Source organism: Lasioglossum baleicum, chromosome 11, assembly GCF_051020765.1.
Source record: "Lasioglossum baleicum chromosome 11, iyLasBale1, whole genome shotgun sequence".
NCBI lineage: Eukaryota > Metazoa > Arthropoda > Insecta > Hymenoptera > Halictidae > Lasioglossum > Lasioglossum baleicum.
The window spans coordinates 10,641,090-10,661,593 of NC_134939.1; the positions used below are offsets into that span (position 1 = coordinate 10,641,090).

The 20,504-nt window shown below is 40.9% G+C and overlaps 1 protein-coding gene across 8 annotated transcripts in view; it reads left to right on the forward strand.

The window, feature by feature from the left end:
- The window catches only part of LOC143213267 (uncharacterized), a 516,895-nt gene that overhangs the window by 316,644 nt on the left and 179,747 nt on the right, over positions 1-20,504 (forward strand). For all 8 annotated transcript variants that reach the window (XM_076432949.1, XM_076432950.1, XM_076432956.1 and 5 more), the window contains one exon: positions 14,181-14,318. In XM_076432949.1, the coding sequence (XP_076289064.1) occupies positions 14,181-14,318 (138 nt within the window). The remainder of the gene's footprint in view (positions 1-14,180; positions 14,319-20,504) is intronic.

Here is a 20,504-nt window from a genome sequence, read left to right on the forward strand (position 1 = left end):
TTAAAGTCCCGTCCCGAGAGCGCGCGCACGAAAATAATTTCGCGTTATAAGTTTCGTGCATCGCGCGGTGCTGTGTGCATGATTTTCATGTTAAGCCGTTCGCAGCATACCGCCGCGTCGCGAATTATCATTCTTTGACGGATTCCTGTCGCCGCCGATACGAATTCGCGAGTCGAACCTGCGAAAACTGCCTTCCCAGCTTTGAAACAGTGGGCTTTTAAACATCCTTTTTTCTTATTGTGCATTTTATGTATTCTGCATATAGAAACATGGTATGATGTGTAAAATGTAGATTATTGAAGAAAACTTGCAGAGTAACGTTATTATTGAATGATTATTACGGATTTTATGCATTTATAAGAAAAATGAGCAGATCCAATTTATTAATCCTATTAAAAGTGGAAATACCGTTCTATTGATTCTCTTCTTTACACAATGGATGCAGAAAATGTTTATTTTTCCTAAGTGCTTTCGATGTTCATTCCGCTGTTCGTTACACTCACTTCTGTCCCAAAATCCACAGTTTGCAAAGCATTTCTTCGCAGTACAAGCGACAACAAATATCTCGTGCCGACATCAAAATTTGCGCAAGCGGTCGGGACACGGGCAATTTCTTTTTATTGTGGCGTGCGTAAATATTCGCCGGTTTATGAACATCCGCGAGTCGAGTATAATCTAAACAGGCACTTTACGGCGTCAGCCGGAATTGAATAAAGACGGGGCATTTTATCTAATTAAAGATCAGAGCCTTTCCTTTTGATGAGATCAGTTAAGCGGTCCCGCATTTATGAATTCAAATATTTGAGAAGACGAGCGTCTGACTCTTTTTACCTCTCGCTACTTTACATTCCCGTTTCCCTTTATAGTCGCCACTCGTATTTTCAGCCTTGTTAAGCGGACACGCTCACGGCATGTCGGTTATATTTGGCATGCATGCGGTCATTTCTAAGCATCGTTTCCTATACTGCCGATTTATTTTCGGAGGCTGTTTCGGTCCACTTCTGCGGTTTACGATCCCACATTTTTTCATAAGCATCTCTGAACGAGCCGGCGAACCTCTCTCGGCTCCTTCCGATCGATTGTGGTTGGGCAACCATGATAAAGAAGAACGTGCTGAACATATTCTAGCAGAAAATTAACCCTTACATATTCCTCGGAATATAAACTCAGTCATGTTCCATCTCCAGACATCGTAAACCCTCCGTTCTCTTTTTATTTCCAAACGCCGATTTGTAAATATATTGCAGAATTTGTTTACTGGAAGTGTGAAGCAGTATAGGGTGAAACAGCGCATCAAACTAATCGAATAACAGAAATGGAAAAATTTGCAGCATCATTTTATTGCTGTTTAAAAAGCAGGAGAATTGCACAGACTTCCACGGAACAATTTTTACATCTGCCATTTAGAAAATGAACTTTAAACAACGAGGAAATCCGGTTAGAGAAAATGTTTTTCCCCTGCGATTACAAAGGGAATGTAATTCTCCCGTAACGATATCTAATTTTTATTTGTCCATGATTTTCTCTTGCGATTCGAGAATATCTACAGTGACGCTGCGAGATAAATTATTCTAGGTCGGTGAATTTTTAATGAGCTCTCTCTTTTTCATCTTGAAAAAACTTCCATTAAATTCTACGTACTTTATATACATATACATGAATCCTGTTCGAAGTGTTAGTCGCGCTTAGTCATTCCAAGAGTTCCTCGAGCGGATTAAGGTAATCCGGGAAGAATATTTTCCTTTCGGAGCGACATTATGTCTTAGATTCCGAGAATCTATCGCCACCGTTCGATTTTATATTCTGATCTACAATGTAAGTCACCATCTCGCATTCTGCAATTTTTCGGTGCTTCTATACTGCACAGTATATTCGATGAAATCACCAGTCAGGCGAACAGTCGTTAAACTTTTCTATTTACATTTTTATGTATTAATTTGCATAAATTAAGGAATGTTTTTAAAGCAGTTCTTTAATTTTCATACAATTTTAGAAAATGTCTCGTTTGTTATGAGTACATGTGTTTTAAAGGTGGATATGTTTTTTAAGGGTAGTTTCAGTTTCAGAGTGCATTATATTATTTCCGTTTCGTGCGGTTTAATTTACACTAACGTGTACGGATTAAAAATCGAGCAAATATTGCATTTAATGAAACGTCCCAAGAAAACTTTTTAAAAATATGAACTCGAAGAAATTCGTCCCGGTCACAGCGAAATCGCTCTCACCTCGCGAGTCAGTCGATAAAACAGAATCGCGATTCGAGAAGATTCAGGAAAGGATGGGCGAGGAGATGACAAAAATGGGCGGTGGAGAAAAGAAAGATAAAAATGTTGAAAAAGGAACGAGCAGAGAGGATGGAGGAACGCGGACCGATCTCATTTAAATGTACGATACCGTTCGCCTCTTATCGCATTATAGTAAATACGGACTATACTCGTTCTGCCGGAAACGAGGAGAGAACGGCTGCACCGCTGATTGCAAATTGACTTCGCTACCGAAATAATACCGGTGAGCCCGTTACTTGCGATTCTTATTGCATGAAGTTCGTTACGGTTATTCTTTTTCCCTGTGTGCGCCGCGCCGGTGTGTTTCCCGTCGCCCTCGCGTTTCCACCCTTGTTTAAACGTACGTGTACATGCGCTCGGCCGTCTCCCGTTTCCGGTATTTCGTATTCCGCTCCTCCTTTTTTTTTCACGTGCCATTATTTACCTTCCAGTCTCCTTTGTACCTTTTTTTGTCGCGGCCGTTCGTCGAGAGACTTGTAATCCAATTTATTCCACCCCCCGCACCACCACCTACAACCCCCTCGTCGTTTTATCGTGCGTTACTTACTGGCGTTTTAAAGATTTTATCCCTTCGGATTAGAACGTTTCGGTTTCCGCTCCTTAAGTCCCTTAATTAGAAAAAGCCCTTGCGATTTTACAGGGACGTCCTGCGAGCTTAATGCCCGCCATTGAGCATAGTTTCTTTCTGTTATTGATAGATTCTGGATTTTTATGAATTTATCAGGAAATAATTCAGAATTTTTATTTAACTCCTGCTTCTCACAATGTTTTTAGCACGAAATAGATAAAAACAAACTTGATATTTTTGTTATCAGTAGATTGTGGATTTTTATGAATTTATCAGAAAATTGGCTGGGTGAAATGTAGAATTTTTATTTGGCTCCTGCTTCTGACAATGATGTTTCTTGCACGAAAGAGATAAAAAGAAACTTGATATTCGCAATCATACAATATAGTAATGAAAGTTAGTGTACAGTTTGTTGGGGTCATGAGAGACCCTGGTGTACCAGTCGGGGGTTAATAGTTCGCAAAATAGAATTTGTTCCGGTTGGTATTCGGAAGATTTTATCGAGCGAAGCAGAGAAGCGTCTGACGCGAGTCGTTCGGTGAAACAAACAATACGCTTCCGTCGAGGTCTCTTCGTCGACGGAATCGTCGAACAACACAGAGAGGAACGGGACTTTCCGAAAAGCCTTCGAGAGAGAAAATGTTCCAAAGCTTGAACGTTGCCCGCTCACGCGCGATTTCACGGCGCGCGTAATTTGAATGCGTTTCACGGTCGCGCGGTCTCGAAAATAGACCCTGTGATTTTTGTAAAACGGTGCTCGACGGCGAACCTTTTACCCTCTCCATCGAGCTAAACCGAGTTAACGTGTCGTCTGCGACAAATGTTTGCGTAACGAGGCTTCTAATATCACAGGTGTGTTATTTCACCGTCGGCGAATTTGTGTCATAATATTTTACCATACTCGGGAATGAAAGTTGCCCGAACGTCGTCAACAGAACGGTGGAATAGAAATAACAGTGGCTCGAATCTACTTCATTTTTACTTTTGGATGAGAAACATTTTTTTACATCCGCCAAACAATCATTTTAAAAAATGTTTACGGAACATTGCAGACTTATCGTTTAACGCTAAATCTACCACTGTCGATCAAATGACCGATTTTATATTACAATTATCTTACAATTATTGAAATTATGAAGTTGCTTGCAGAAATTGATTCGATAAATTTCTTTATCCAAGCACATATTGTAATAAAAATTGCACGAAATCTAAATAAATAGAGCCTTGTCACTTTTGTATGCTGAAACATTTTAATCGCTTTTAGTGCTCGGTAGGTTCAGTGTTAAAAAGGTGCGCGAAAATGAATTATTTACTTTAGAAATTTAATTTAGGATATTGCTCGAGAATTTCGAGAAAAAAGTGTGCTATCACGCTGCAGCAGCCGTGTAACGAGCAGCCATGCCTGTGAAACGAGCGACATGGCATCGCGCCGATAAACGCGACGCCTCGCTGCGAAAACGTTTAATCGACAATCACGGCTCGATTGTCGGCTGTCCTATATTACCGCCTTAATTGCGGCACATTAATTATAATAGTATGATTATTGGGCCGTGAGCGTGATTACCCCAGCCCGTCTCATCTGCACCGATTAGGCCGTCTTTGTGCAGGTTGGGATCGACCCGGTAACTAATGTCGGCACAGTCAGGGCACCACCATTCGATCACCTATCAATCCTGTTTCGTAACAGGAAAGTGCGATCGCCGTAGTGCATCACATTTTGCGTATTCTTTCTTTCATTCTCACACAACAATTTTATTATTATTAGATATTAAGTATTAAATATTAAAAAAAGATTTTTTGTAGACACTATGAAATGTTTGATTTCTTTCTATTTGTGCTTTGAAATGTTCCAAATCTGTTTCTTTAAAATCTGATCATTATACTGAGGATCTTTATGCAAAATAAAAATGTTTGCATTGATTGCAAGACACAGCAGCCAAATAAAAATTGTACTCTTCTGAAATTCATACATTGATGTCCTTAATAATTTTTAACATGTCCACTGCTCTAAATTAACGTGCCTATTTTTGTCATAAATGCATAAAATCCACAGTCCAGCAGTAACACATACGCAACATAGTTGTTGCTCCACACTGTACAATCCGAACGCAACATCGTTGTTATCCTACAATACATGAAAATTCTCTAACGTGGACACTTTCGTAATTAGTAATATAATGAAGGTTCCACTGTATTTGGAAATTGAATATTCGATTAGCCGGAAGAGCGCGTGCATAATTCGTCCCGAATTGTCCGGCGAGTTCAATCTCCGGTGTTCTTCCCTTCCGAGTGATTTAATTATTCGTGGGCAAGCCGCGGAGAAATATTTCCCGAGGAAATGTCTGCGAACAAAGGCCAGCCGGAGGATCAGGGAAATAGTAGAGAAGGATTCCTCGGAGGATTCGCAAGGACGACGCAAGGAAAGGTGGCGGAGGGTACGGGCCAAGGTGGGCCCCTCAGTTTAAGTTCCAGGCAGGCCGAGATAATGGGCCGGGGGCTTACCACGCACAAAGGAAGGATGCCAGCCGCAGCTTGCGACATTTGCGACATTTGCGACATTTGCGACATTTGCGCGCTACGGCTTAAGTTTCGTAATACCACTCGAGCGGCCGTGATACAGTGTACGCGTCGCGAACGTGGGCGGACAGTTAATACAATTTGCATACCGACAGTGCCTTCAAGAAATCGACCTTCGAATGGAGCACTCTCTCCCTCCCCTATTCTTCTCCTCCCTCTTTCTCTCTACTTCGTCGGCTTGCATTTTGTTTCCTTCGTCTCCGAAAAACGTGTGCACATTAGAGAGGTGGGCATTATTTGGCGAAACAAATATTTCAAATACTATTTAATATTTTGGATTTTATTTTGCTTAAAGAAAATAGTATCTTATTTGAACAATCTGAACCTCGAAATAAAATACTTCTATTTGAACAATCTGAACCTCGAAATAAAATACTTCTATTTGAACAATCTGAACCTCAAAATAAAATATTTCCATTTTAACAATTTCATCCACAAAATAAACTATTTCTATTCTAATAATCTGAAACACAAAGTAAAATATTTCTATTTTAATAATCTGAAACACAAAGTAAAATATTTCTATTTTAATAATCTGAAACACAAAATAGAATATTTTATTTTTGCATCGTTATACCTAATACTTTCAGAAATCGCGTTACTTATTTAATATTTCTTATTTTAGCAATAATTTAAAGAAGAAATAGTACTTGATATAAAAAGCTATATCATTTGCCACATTTTCGTTTTATTTTTTTGTTTGATTGCTGCTATTACTGCGTATATCCACTTCAGTTCACAGCATGTACCTACTGAGGTTTGTTGATAAACGTACAGTGTATCTTATCACCAGGAAACTATTTATATTCAGAAATCTATTGACTGCGAACCATTATTTTGAGCAATAATATTTAAAATTGAAATTGAAAATAAAGACAAAGTCCAAATATTTTCAATATTCTTAAAATAAAATACTATTTTCAAACAGCACTGCAACAAAGAAAATATTTTATTTTCATGAATTACTGCATCAAATAAAATATTTTATTTTCAAAATTGTACAGACACTGTAAGATAAATGGGATTGTATTTACTATTGACTATTTAAAATTCTATTTTCCCCAGCTCTGGTGCACATTCTCAAATCATTTGTGCTAATTATATAATAATCTTGTTTTAATTTTCTACGCCGTATGAACATAATTTTATTAATATCTCGAGTGAATGCTACTAAATAATTTTCCACAACACAATTATCCAGAAAACACTGGCTGACAAAGTTACCGATTCTAAAACACCGTCGCACGCACAGCTGACATCCCTCCGGGCAATAAATAAATCGATTACGAGACGCGATTTCGGGGCGAGGACATCGCGGCTATTATTCGGCCGCGCACAACTCAAATTTCTATCTTGCAGTAAACTGCGCTCGCGATGGGAAAATAAATGTCAGTCGTGCCATCATCATTATCGGTGTTCACCGTTAAGCGGTGCCGGTTGCCAACCGATTCCCATCGATATTCTAAAAACGGCTCGCGGATTCCGCATGGACGCGATTACGAATAATTCCAACTTAATCGCGAGTGAACTCGCGCGCGGAATTATATTAACGCTCGTCGTTCGATTAACAAATTTGAAATTGTAAAAGCGAGCAGCGGCGCGGCGGGGCAGCGTCGGCGGGGGTTGGATATGGCGATGCTCGTTAAACACGAGCGATCAATATTCGAGAGGGGAGCGGAGTGCAACTTGGTCCGGTTCGAATTTAAAATCCTCTGTTTCGCCTCTGTGCTGCCGATCCCCGGCGTCTATAAAGCTGCAATAATAAACGCGCAAGCGTGTAACAACCTACGATGCTACTAAAGCTAACAAAATATGCGAGCGAGGGCACGCGATTTACATTGCTGGTCTGTTTGGTCGTTTTACGGAGCACGGAACACGTTATCCCCTGCAAAAAGATATTCAGAATCATGCGGTCGGTTCATGGTTTTGCAAAAACCCGCTCCGCTTTTGGCAAGCTTGCGGCGACCATCGACCAGAAATGTTTCGGTTTGTCAAACGATCGCGGTGGAACGGCTTCCCGATTATCGATTCACCTGCGAACCGCTTTCGGAAAGCTAGACGTTGATTTTCTCGAAACTGTGAGCAACGTCGGCTAGGAAAGCAATTTTGGTTCTACGTCCTCGTTGATGCACATGAATCTATCTTACGAAATAAAAAGCTAAAGATGTGTAAATATAAATTTTTGTAAACGCGAAAATTGAAGTATTCACATAGCGAATTAAGCGTTGAAAACAAAATGCTGGCTATGTCGAAACATTTATTTTTGTGGAACATTCTGCACTTCCTATTTTCCCAGGCTGAGCCGAGCTTCGCAGTGTCCACATCATTTACAGTATCATTCTCATAGCAACGGGTTCTCCATAAATAAACTCGCGAAGACATAAATCATTTTACTACGCGTTGCTCACGACTACAGGATTACTTCGCGAACAAAGAGGCAACACCGACGGAATAATAAATAAATAAAGTGTAATAAAGAATCGCATCAATCAACGATCAGGCCGCCCGGACGCGCGATCAGATAAACTGTTCTACATATAATTCTTTGTGACAGCGCGATCGTCAATATTAACAAAGCTCCAATTGACTGTTAGTGCAGCCTCAACGCCGCGCCAGCGGAGATAAATTTAACGTGCACGACAGAATTGAAAACAGTTTACTCTGTCAAACTATCGAACCGACCGAAAAAAAAGGAAAAAAATCATCAAGCGATATATAGCATACAGCGTCGCTCGTAATTGTCAGAACATGGAGTTCGAACCTTTATCCGACTGATAACACATATTTGACAGGCTCGAATCCTGACAGCGTAGCTGCTGAAAGGTAAACAAAATTTGCGAGACTCGAATATTGGGAACGATCGATCGCGTAGGCGCTCGAGAGCGGTTTCGAAAATGTTTTACGGACCGTAACAGTTTCGACACGTCCACCGCCATTAATTTCGATTTGATTAAAGTTTTTGTTTGCACGCTCCTTCGAATTTTCTGCCGCGCGTCTTCCCTGAAGCTGGGGAATAATTTGCCTCCACGGTTTAATCAGCGAACATTTTTAATCGTTTTGCAGCGTACGCTGGGTTTGCCCCGATGGTCGTGATTAAAATACGAATCTATGCACATGTGCGATGTAACGATCAATATTCCGATGATACTTTACAGAACCATCCTCATACAATTATACTGTGAACTCAATTCATTTGGAGTTTTAATCCAAGTTCGTTCTTTATGTTTTTAATTTAATTGAATTGATAGAATGACACAAAAATTTTGGAACATTCTCAAGTAATTTTCATTTGTCATTGTCCGGTGCAAAAGCCATCGGTGTAACTGCCTCTGCAAATTTACTCTTGCTCCAATTATCTGTGTCAATTTTCGTTACATTAACGGAAACTTTCAACTATCGAATCCCATGTCACACAATACATGAGTCTATATTTGATTTTCCCGTGTGATTTGCAATCTGAATCCAAGGAAAAAAAATACACGCTGTGGCAATTCTGTATTTATATTTTCGATGAATTTCTGAATTTTTCGTAAACTCCAAAAACTGGTTTGCACAAGCCCTACCGCGACGGTTGTGGCCCGAGGGTGGAAAAAGATCGAGAACAAGAGGCAGCGAAGACAAGGGGCCGATCAGGGTGGGTTTGAGCAGGGGATGGAGGAAAAGAAAAGAACAGGGAGGAAGAAGGGTTGGGGTGGAAGGAAGTGAGCGCGCAACCGAGTTTATTCAGCGCGCGAATGAAGCCCAGATATTAATTTTCTCGATGTATATGGATGAGTTCCGACTGGGCCACGTTGCGGCAGCCATAGGAGAGAGAAACAGACACGAACAGCGTGAGAGGCGGGGGGTGGGTAGAAACGTCGGTAGCCACAATGATGGTGGTGGTGGTGGTGGTGGTGCTCTCCTACTCTTGCTGCTGCTGGTGATGGTGGTGGTGATGTTGCCAGTCGTGGTGGTAGTGGACCCAGGTTGGAGGAAAGTACATACATAGATGTACCAGGCGGGAGGTGCTCGTAGAGAATGGCGAAGGGTGGTTAAATTGCTATCGATCCCCCGAGCTTCGCAAATATCGTTTACCTTAGCCATGCAACCCTTCTAAAATCCTATCCACGCTCTCGGCGCACCGGCATCGATGCATTACGCGATCTCCGCGCGTCCTTCTCGATGTGTGCACGACTTTGTTCCTCCTCGGCGAGTTTTAATGGCCACGCTGATCTCGTTTTCATCCCCTAACGGACGTTGTCTAGGTGCACTTGACACTGAATTTTCACTTTGCGCAAACTTCACGAACCATACAGCTTACTATGTAAATATCTTCCTTATTTTTTGGGATAGAAAAATTCTGATGCTGACAATATCCGATCCGAGAGTGGACAAACCTCACGGATAAGCAGAAGATACTGAACTTTTCGAAATTTCAAGGTCACCGTATTTTTATAATGGAACTACACCGCTTATTTTTTATGATAGAAAAAAATATATGACAATGAAAATATTTTGTTCAAGAGGAGAATTTTCTCAAGGTCATTTCACATTTCACACGAATGGAGCTACGTATTTTTGTTTTCATGATGTGATAGTTAAGTTCAATGACCTTCAGATGACCTTGAGTACAATGAATTTGTAATATGTAGTTCAGTAAGGAATGAAAATAGAGTACAGTATAACATTACAGTACTTCCTTTTGTTTAAAAATATAATTATTACTTACGTTACGTTACTAGTAATTGCAATGGCGGATCTTGAATTGTCTGAATTGCAACTTCTCCTATTTATGAACTATAATATGTTCAAAGAATTGGATTACATGATAACTAACTTACTTCTCATACTTAGCGTTTCCTGTGTGGTCGTCATTTGCATGTTTTATAAATACAGATGGCCAGCGAAATCGTTTGGACAAGCTCCAGGAGTAACGAAAGATTATTTTCGAGACTGATCAATTTAGTTTACTGAAAACGTGTTTGAGATACAATTTATTGCTCCTAATAATAGTATCTATTTTACAAATATACTTTGTTGCATTCCTGCGGCTTGTACAAAGCTTTTCTCAACGTTGTGTCTAGAACGAACGGTCTTATTATGGCAACAAAATATGATTTATCAAAATATGATTAAAACTCGGAAACCTTTTGATCAGTAATGCTACATTTACTCTATTGACATAATAAAAAGTAACATACTCTATTAACATACTACATAAACCATACTTGGTTTATAAAGCATTAAATAAATAATAATAATACTAAAAAAAAAATAGCATTATAAACTCAAATCAATACATTCTCTGACATAGAATAAACTAATTAAACACATTCTCTGTACCTAAGAAGGTTTCCCTTCGCACTATAATACATTTTACACGTGTTATACGTAGAGCAACTATAGACTCGCCACTATCAGCATTGACCTTCCGCGACGCAGTGATAGAACTCGACCTTCGAAAAAGTTGACGCGTCGGAAACGAGAGAATGATCTCCTCGTTGAACATGTGAACAATTTGGTTCAACTTGACGGATAGATATATCGAACAGAGTATCGCGCCAGTGCCGCCATCAGCAGCGTACACAGGCCGTCGGCAAAAGTAATTCCGCAGAGGCGGCCTCCTCGAAAACTCGTGTTTGTACAGCAGTTGACATCGAACGCGTTTACCCGGGACTGTTAAATCAAGCGCAAAAACTGTTCGGCTCTCTCCCCCGCGGCGAGCTTTAGCTGTTTGAAAAGAGTTGAATGGAAGCGGTTCGGCTTAAGCGTCGCTCGAGTGTGCGTGCACTCTCTTTCTCACTCTCTCTCTCTCTCCCTGTATATGTGTGTGTTTCCTGTGCGCGATTCATCGATCCTGAAACCGGGAGAATGTCCCGCGTACCTGGACCGTTTATATTTACATATTTAACTAACCCAACGGCGCAAGCATTAACGCGAACGCGGGACGAATAATCTGGCATACGTTAATCCCGGACGAAACGCATACCGTCGCTTTGAATTAACGCAGACACTTCTGGACGATCCGTTCTGCCGCCATGTTCGCAGACATAGTAAGATTTATCTTTTTCACTGACTATACACTGGATGACTCTCCACCGAAACGTCTTCTCCTGCTGCGGTCACATTAAAACTGCCTGCTGTGTGCTGTCTGACAACCAAGTAACGATTTTATATATTTTACATTATTGTAGAGAGGTCTATGTATCAGGTCGTAATGTAAATGTTTGATTATGTTCGGTACGTACAGAATTATATTTTTAATAGACCCTTCCAACGGTAACAACAACTTTAATTGTGAACCATTAAGTCACCCCCAGTAAAGTCTCCTAATAATTTCACAATGTCATTTTTGATCGAGATTATAAAAATGCATCCTTGAGGAATTATTCAGCAAATTTATTTCTCTCTCTCTCTCTCCCTCAGACACATTCTCGTCATTTTTTATAAAGTAAGGTGGAGTGGGGTAAGTCCGTCTACGATGCAAGTCCGTTAATTGGTTATTTTTATTATAATATGAAGGAAATTTTTCTCTAACTTGTATTTATTAATGTAGTATAAGTTAGTATGAACTATTCTACATAGATGTCGTCCAAGAATACAGGTGTTTTCCTCGCTTGAATCAACCAATGCCAAACAGTCACTTGCGAGGTACACGTACAACTTTGAGGTTTTCCTGAACGTGCAATAGTTTACAAATTATTAATATATTCTGTGTTGTTAGTTTAGGTAAATACAACAAATATTGATGTAGGTTTACATTACATAAACCGTTTGTATTGTATTTTTTAAAATGTATTGAGAAAAACACTAAGATGATCTTGCCCCGTAAATATTACTACACGGGGCAAGTCCGTACTGTCACGGTGGGGTAAGTCCGTACTGCATGGGTAACTACAAAACTAAACAATATAATTTAATGCAAAAAGAAGCATTGCAAAGCAGGCTTGTTAATCATTCTTTTCTTGCCCCGTAGCACTTGAAACAAGGTTCGAAAGCATTTTTAACTCTCAGAGACGGACTTGCCCCATTTTCGGGGCAAGTGCGCCCTAGTTGACACTTTGTACAATATCCTATCAAAATGATAATTTTCAAGCAAAATTAGAATCCTACATAATACCAATTCATTAGTAATAATTGTGGCAAGAGCTTGATACCAAGAACGTTAAGCTTTTACATACCAGACTGAAAATACATCAGTTTTAGGTACAACTTTGCAAAAACTAGGACGGACTTACCCCACTCCAACTTAATGTAAAGTGTTAGGAATTGGAATGTTGTTTGTTGGAAGAAAAAGAGTGTGTGCAATGTTTCCGGAGGTCAGTGTCGACGGCGGAACCAGTCGGCAGCAATTTTATTGCGGAACGACGACCGAGGATGGTTTGTCAACAGCACGGCATAATCGAGTGAACCGGAACGCTCGTAACGAGGGTCTGTCGAGCGGAAACGGAATTAAGGTCGCTTAACGCGAGTAGGGTCTTTGTAACCTAAAATCCGCAGGCAAAGTTTGGTGCCACTTGGCAGCAGTTGTCCCCGGATCGCGAAGGCCACCTAAGGTCTCGAGAGATCCTCCACCGGCTGCTAGTTCTTCTAAGAGTGCTTCAGTGTTGTTGTCACTGCGCCGTGGAATATGCGAAAGCGACACTCCTCTCGTGACTGTCGCGCGTTTCTCTCGTCCAACTCTTTACCCCTTCTGTATCCCCCTCCTCTAGCCGAACTATACGCCGAGGTTCAGGCTGTTGCTGATGGAAGTGATCGATGGACTTCCTGAACTACTTTCGAGTCATGGTCGAACGACCGTCTGCACCCTGTATTTATGGGGTCAAGCTGGATTTTCGCAGCCCCCGCCACTTCCGGAAGTTCGCAGCCTGTAGAAACTTCGCTTCTCTATTTATTTCAGATTTTATTTAGAATAAGAAACTTCGTGGAAATTGAGGAGACCTGGCCTGGTTTCACAAATTCAAATTTTAAATGATCTGGTCACTTTCCAGCCACCCTGTATGCAATATTGAAATCGTTTCCAAATTGAGATCTTTCTAAACGAGGCTTCGCGAAAAGAATTGTTGTATAAAATCAGTTCCTATGAAATAGGATAGATTACTTGAACTGCTGTATTCATTTTCACAGATGAATTAAGAATAGTTTTGTCCAGCCCATTAGCCGGTGCTCGCCGCCAATTATTCGTTCGACAGCGTGGTCGTAACACGCGAAGAATCTTGTCCATCTGTTAGCACCGTTTGCCAACCGCGAGGTCGTCTGGCATTGAGTGGAACGAGACGGACAAGATTTCCCTGCAGCGTGTAACTTGCTCATAAAAACGAAGGCGGTGGGAAGCTTATTCAGGGAATAAGAACGATCGCTTGCGCACACATGCTCGAAGCGATTTTTCACGTTGATTCATTAGAGTCGCGTTTCTTGGCATTGATTCTCCCTCGAATTCCCAGGAAATGGAGGGAACGTTATATCTCGCTGATTTATACCACTTCAGAGTATTTCGATCACAAAGTGGTCACAGCGTAAGAATATTATATTGATGTTATCGTAGAACATTCAGAATTTCATTCAAGAAGCAGATGAAAGTTTCGACATTTTCCTAGTGAACGAGGCCAACACTGTTACAGCACCTTTCGCCTTCATAATTCTTTAAACACTTCTGTACAGAAAAATCTTCATCAGAAAGTTTTTTCCTCTTTTATCAATTTCAATTATTTTATATTAAGATCTTTGAAACAGGCCAATCAAATTGGCAATTATTTTTTCTGTGTTTTCAGGCAATGGGAACTTGGAGTTGTTCGATAGTGAGAGCGGGCCGGACCTCACACTATCACCTCAGACCTTTACGTCGACGGCAGAGGCCTTCATCAATGACAATAGTGATAGTCTTGGTGTTCCAGGAGACAACGATACGGGTGAGCGCTAGTTTACATTACTCGCACATTGTATTTATGCAGCACACTTGAGGAGCGTTGCATATGAATACGAACAATTTTTTCAATTATAATATTGAATCTGATGAATAGAATTTTTTACTGTAATGTGTGTGCATGTCTGCACACAATACTGCTTTAGAAATTCAAAATCCCTTTAGTACGCTATAATACCGCGTCAAAAAGATCTCATATTGTGCCAGGAAGTAACTGGTAGTATAATACGATATCTTGAAAAATCAGGGCTCAGATAAGCCTGAAATATTTCTTTGAAAGTAGAAATATAAAATTATAATCTTTAAGTACCAAGTATAAAGTGGAAGTAGCTACATTATAAATATAAAGTGGAAGTAGCTGAAAATCTTAGGAATCTTTAAGTGGAATAGGTCAACACGAGTCGGACACTGTGGATGAAGTATATAAGTGAGACCATTCTATAATTAACGGAGAAGATAATTTGATCTAATACTATATTTTTATAAGAATACATAAATAAACATGAACATCACAAAAACACAGTTTTTCCTAGTAGAAATCATTAAAATCTTCATTCGTTTTGTATGAAGTAAGAGGGACCATTTTATAATTAACGAAAAAGATAATTTGATCTAATATTGTATTTGTATAAGAATACATACATAAATAACCATAAAAATCACAAAAACCCAGTTCGTCCTAGTAGAAACCATTAAGATGATTATTTTAAAGCCAGTTCCCCAATGGAGACGTCGTCTGCGCCAACATAACGAGCGAGCGTTTCTATTAGTCTAATATACAAGCAGACACAATCGCGTTGATCAGACGGCAAAGGGACCGTTGATTCCCGTCGATCCTCCCTTTGAAATCGGTTGTAAATCGGCTCCGGAGCAAATCAGATATCCTTTCGCGAGTCCCTTCGTCGGTCTGGGACTCGCGGCGTTTTAATCAACTCCTAACCCGATTTTAATTTAATTCAGCGTGAGGAGTTGGAGGAACGCTGATCGTTTAGAGTCGTTACGCAAAGGAACCGGGGACAATGCATTAACGTAATTGTTGCGCGGCTCGTCAACAGGCGCAGTTGAACACTGAGTTACAACTAGTTCGAACATGTCGGCGGAAGCCATTTCCGTACGTGCGCCTCGGTATATAATACCCATTGTTCCCCAACAAGTATAAGGGGACTGTGCCGCTTGTACACCGGCTATAAAATGTACGTATTGTTTCCTGGGGACGCGTTTGTACGGTAATCAAGTCGTCTTCCTCCGGAATGGAGTCCTACAACTTGATGCTTCAATCGGAATTCGAACAGCTTGACTCCTGCACGTTTGTCGACGGTACAAACCTTGTCTTCGAATTCACATCCTTTATCACTAGACAACGAATTTTATGCATTTCTGACAAAAATGAGTAGATGTAATTTAAAACAGTAAAAACATTAGAAGAATTTAGAGATACTGTGTTATATTATTTTGAACCTATTAAATTCTACATCATTCCAGTTTGTTACAATTCAGGTAGAAAATTTTTATTTTGCATAAAGATCCGCTGTCTAGGATTCCTGTAGGTAAAGTGTTAATTAATTACGTAAATTCCACGATCTCTGTTTGCGACCATCAGAGCAAGTTCTCGTGCCTCGTGATTCATGGTAGCCGTGAACAAACGAGTGGCTTGGTCAAAAAAATATCGGATTTCAAGAGGCGAGCCAACAACCGCGTGCCACGATCGCTGCCAAAATTGTGTTGTCCGCTTAGACGATGTCGAGCCTTGTATTCGACATATGTTTTTTTCTCGACACACCCGGCATCCTAATTGCCGTCGCGTGTCTCTCAGCTTGCTTTCCCCTAACCGGGAACCGTAGGCTGTAGGGCAGAAAAACACGCGAGGATATTGAGCTAATGATCTACTAATGGCAAGATTGAATCGGCGGTCAAGGCTAATTACAACAAAATAATTTTGACTGGATATAACAATCGTTTGTACTATTAGACTATCATAAAAATTGCAAGATTGAATTTTTATAACAGTATATGTTTGAATAAAGAAATGTATTCAACAATCTTTATAATTCCATGAAGTTAAATTCGTTAAATAAACAATTATTGAGCGCAACGCGATGTATTTGCAACTCTGCTGCGTTATCAAACACTTAAAAAGGGTTTCCACGATTTCGTTGTAACTGAATCGCGAAAGTTACGTCGACGCATTACGAAACAGCCGGCGCTGGACTGTTCGGAACAAATATTGATTCGTAGTCGAAAATTCCTCGGGTCAAAGCGGCCGATTTAGTTTGTACGGTCGAACACGGAACGGAATATCCATCAACGATGATTTCCAGTCAACGGAACCGGCTTTACGGCCTTTGATCCGCGAGCGGTTCGGTCTGGGTGGGATGGGTGATAAAATTCAAACACCGCGATCGCGGTAAGGTATAACTTTTGCGCGCGGCCGGTAAGTTCATTACAACAGTTTTGGGGGAACTCGCAATGGCGAAGGGAACTTCGAAGCCGCAGCTGCGGGCGGTCGCGCATTGCGCGTCTATGAATAAATTTCACCGTGACGATATGTCATTTGCATATTACCTGCTACGTGACGGCCGAACCTTCGTCGGGTTGAGCCTCGCGTCAGCCTGAGTTCGGTCGGAACGTTTCGCTCGATGAAAATTATATGGACGGTAGCGGTGTCTTTGCTGTTCCTCTGTGGACCTTATCGATCTCTGTCAGCTGCCCTTCCAAACCATTTCCAACCTTCCCTTGTATCCCGGTAATAAATCTTCAAAATAATCGTATGCGTTAATTGCAAGACGTAGGAGCCAAATAGGAATATATTTCTCACTGGCCAATTTACGGAGAAAATTGAAACGTTGTGCAAAATGCGTGAATTTTCACCGTGAGGAGCGCGAGAGAGCGAATCAGAGGCTGCTGTCAATCGAGGGGAGCGGAATATTACGTAACAGAGTTTTTGAAACATTTCGGCGAAATAAGGTACGCGAATTATTACGACTCAAAGCCGAAAATGAAGTTCCTCGGAGAACAAACGACGCGGAGCCGAAGACAGAGAGGCTGCTGGAGAAAGGAGGAACAAGGAAAAGGTAAACGAAGAGTCCTAGATACGATCCTTTTGCTTCGAGTATTCCGTGGTGGTGGAAAAGTGGTCCTTCTTTTTCCCCATCCCCTCTTTCTACCCTGTCCGTTTTCTCTGCATCTACCTTTTTTCTCTTTCTCTCAAGTTTTTTCCTGGTGGAAGGTTTCTACTGTAAAGGCGACAGAAGAACAATACCTCGGCGCGAGTAATTGCTTCGACACAAGAATGCAATATTCCTCTGTCTACAACGATTCCCGTATTTTTTTCCAGCGAGGTTCATCCCTCCACTGACGTCCGCATGCCAGTCTGATGTCTTATTACGAGTTGCCTGGCGGTTCGCGGAATTTAATACGGATGCGATGAATAACTTTTGCCGTCTTCCCGGTTTCCACGGGACATTCTCCCGGAATCGTTTACTAAATTATTTTCAAATTCCCCGCGAAGAACCGCTCCTGATCCGATCCAGTCCTTTCGCCATTACCATTTTATCGGTAATCTATACCAACCTTATCGGCTTGATAAAATTCGCTCAGCATTTTACATTTTAGCCGTCCATTGTCGGCGCAAATGATTCTTCATTAGATCAATCTTTTTAATGCGGTATGCTAACTGTGTGCACGAAATTTTCACTCTTCGATCAGCCTCTCTGTTTTTTCTAGCCTCATAAAACAGTCGCGAACTCGTTCCCAGAAAGTATTGAACGTACATAAAACTTCGCAGATTCGAAACGATTGTTTCCACGAACGAATTTCCCCGGTTTTTTCGCGCATTGTTTCACCGGAAGATGAGTTTCTTCCTCGGATTCGCGTCAAGTGGGCCAAGATTCAGCCCCCGACGACTGGTTTCGTTGTTTTTCCTGGCGCGGTGTTCGCAACTGCAACGACGTTCTCTCGCTCTTCAAGGTGTCAGTTTCAGGGCCACCGAGAGCGTAGAACGGCGGTTTTAATGGAACTTTCCCAGCAAGACGCGTCTCGATATCTCCTCGCAGCTGATTGATTTTTCTTTTGTCCACCCTTTCAGCCCCGATATTAAGTTCGCGGGCTTCTCGCTGGCCCCTAGACTCTATTATTTTCAAGCGTCCACCTGCCGCGCCGGGGAGAAGTTATATATTGCCGGGGCTACTCCTTCAGTGTTCTTCGAGGACTACGGGGTCTGGAATCGATCGTTCCTATCGATTAATGCATCCACTGCCGAAACGAGACTCCCGTAAAACCCGAGCAATTTTCACGAAACTTTCAGAGTCAGGATTTACAGACAGTGGTGATTAGGAAATCTTTGTACCAATTCTCGTTTTCATTGATTGTTAAAATGCGGATTTTTATGAAAAATTACAAGTGTCAGTATTAATTTTCAGATACAGAAGCTACATAGACGTTCATTTCTGGAAGTCTTTATAAAAATTCTCATTTCCATTGATTATTAAAATGCGGATTTTTACGCAAAATGAAAAGTGTCTGTACTAATTGCCTGATATGGGAGCTACACAGACGTTCGTCTCCTTTTCTAATAATTTTATAAATATGAAAACAATATAATTATCCGTGTTGAAATTGTATTTTGTGGAAAGAGCTATTTTTTATGTCAGCAGACGAAACGTCGAAAAGAGAATTTCTCGAGAATAGTAAAATGGTAGTAACAGCGGAGCCGTTCAATTGGCGCGCGTTTATTTCGAGAGATCTGTGCGCGGAAGCTGTTCGGTCTGTTATAGGGCAGCCCGAAGTTGATTTTCGAGACGATGGCTGGAGGATCAATTACGGGAAGCCGTAAACATTCCGCGTAACCCAATCGCGAACGCATGTAGCATGTTGCTGCTTTACGGTCGCGCTGCGCGATCATTTCGGCCGTCGCTTTATTGCCGGATATGATTGACCCTGCCTGTGCTAGCCTGTGCTACTGGCGCGCGCTAGCGTGTGCTGTTCCCGCAATTTGTGCCGAGTGTTCGATAAATTCTTGCATTGCAGTCGAACGGTAACGAGAAGTTCGGTCTACTTTTGTCCCTCCACCACCACGTGACAAGACCATCTTGAAATTAATTCTCACAAACGCTTACAAGCTTTTCAAAAACCATCTTAATGTAAAGAATAGTACACTTGATCAATTGAATATTACAGTAGCAGTACTTTATCAAAATCTTTGCACATAGAACGTCGCTGACAGGACAGAAAGTTAATTAATCAACGTTCCCAGGACTGTATCTGGTGGGAAAGTAGGGTACCATAATAGAATCGTAAAAATCTTCGCTCTTTCCTGATTCCTCTTGGCTTTCCTGTCCAAGACGAACTCGTGCCAACTTTTTACGACGTGACTTCCGACTCTCCCTTGACAATGAAATCTACTGATATTCTTCCAGAGCATTACATCAGGGCCAATCTACCGAATTTTCTGAATAGGAAACATGTTTTATTACGTTCTATCCACTCCGGCCAACAAACATCGCAATAAAAGCAAGTGGTCACCGCGAGAAAGTAGAACGAACAATGTACACACTGTGCACACTCCCTTTTATTCGCTGCTACCTATAAAATAGAATCCTCCTTTGTATCACCAAAAACAAAACAATTCACAAATTTACATTTCTTCTGTTCTTTTATGTAGGAGCGAGATTTTGAATGTTTTCTGTATGCGTGTAATAATATTTGTATGTGTGTATTATATGTGTGGGTGCGTGAGTCAACTGATGCGATATCGATTGACTACGTAACCAACGATCTAAATAGTTAGACAAACAAAACATCACGTCGAGAAAACATTCAGAAAGACGCGTTCAACGATACGATTACGGAACGGAACACGAATTACGGTTACGCAATTAATTATAAAAGAGTTTATGTTTATATTGTTATTCTCAGTTGTGTGTTCAATAAATATTTAGTTTTAACATCCTTTACTCTTATTGTAACAAATATTATTACACGCATACAGAAAACATTCAAAATCTCGCTGCTACACTCGGCCGTCCTGAAAAGGCATATGTCCTCAGATGCCTCACACATTCATTAAAATACAATCAAATACATAACAAAAAATTTTGAAAATCTCGCTCCTACATTTATGAAGATATTAGCTGCTCGCGGCGTGCTTACGTGCTTAAGGTTGTCATAGCAGACA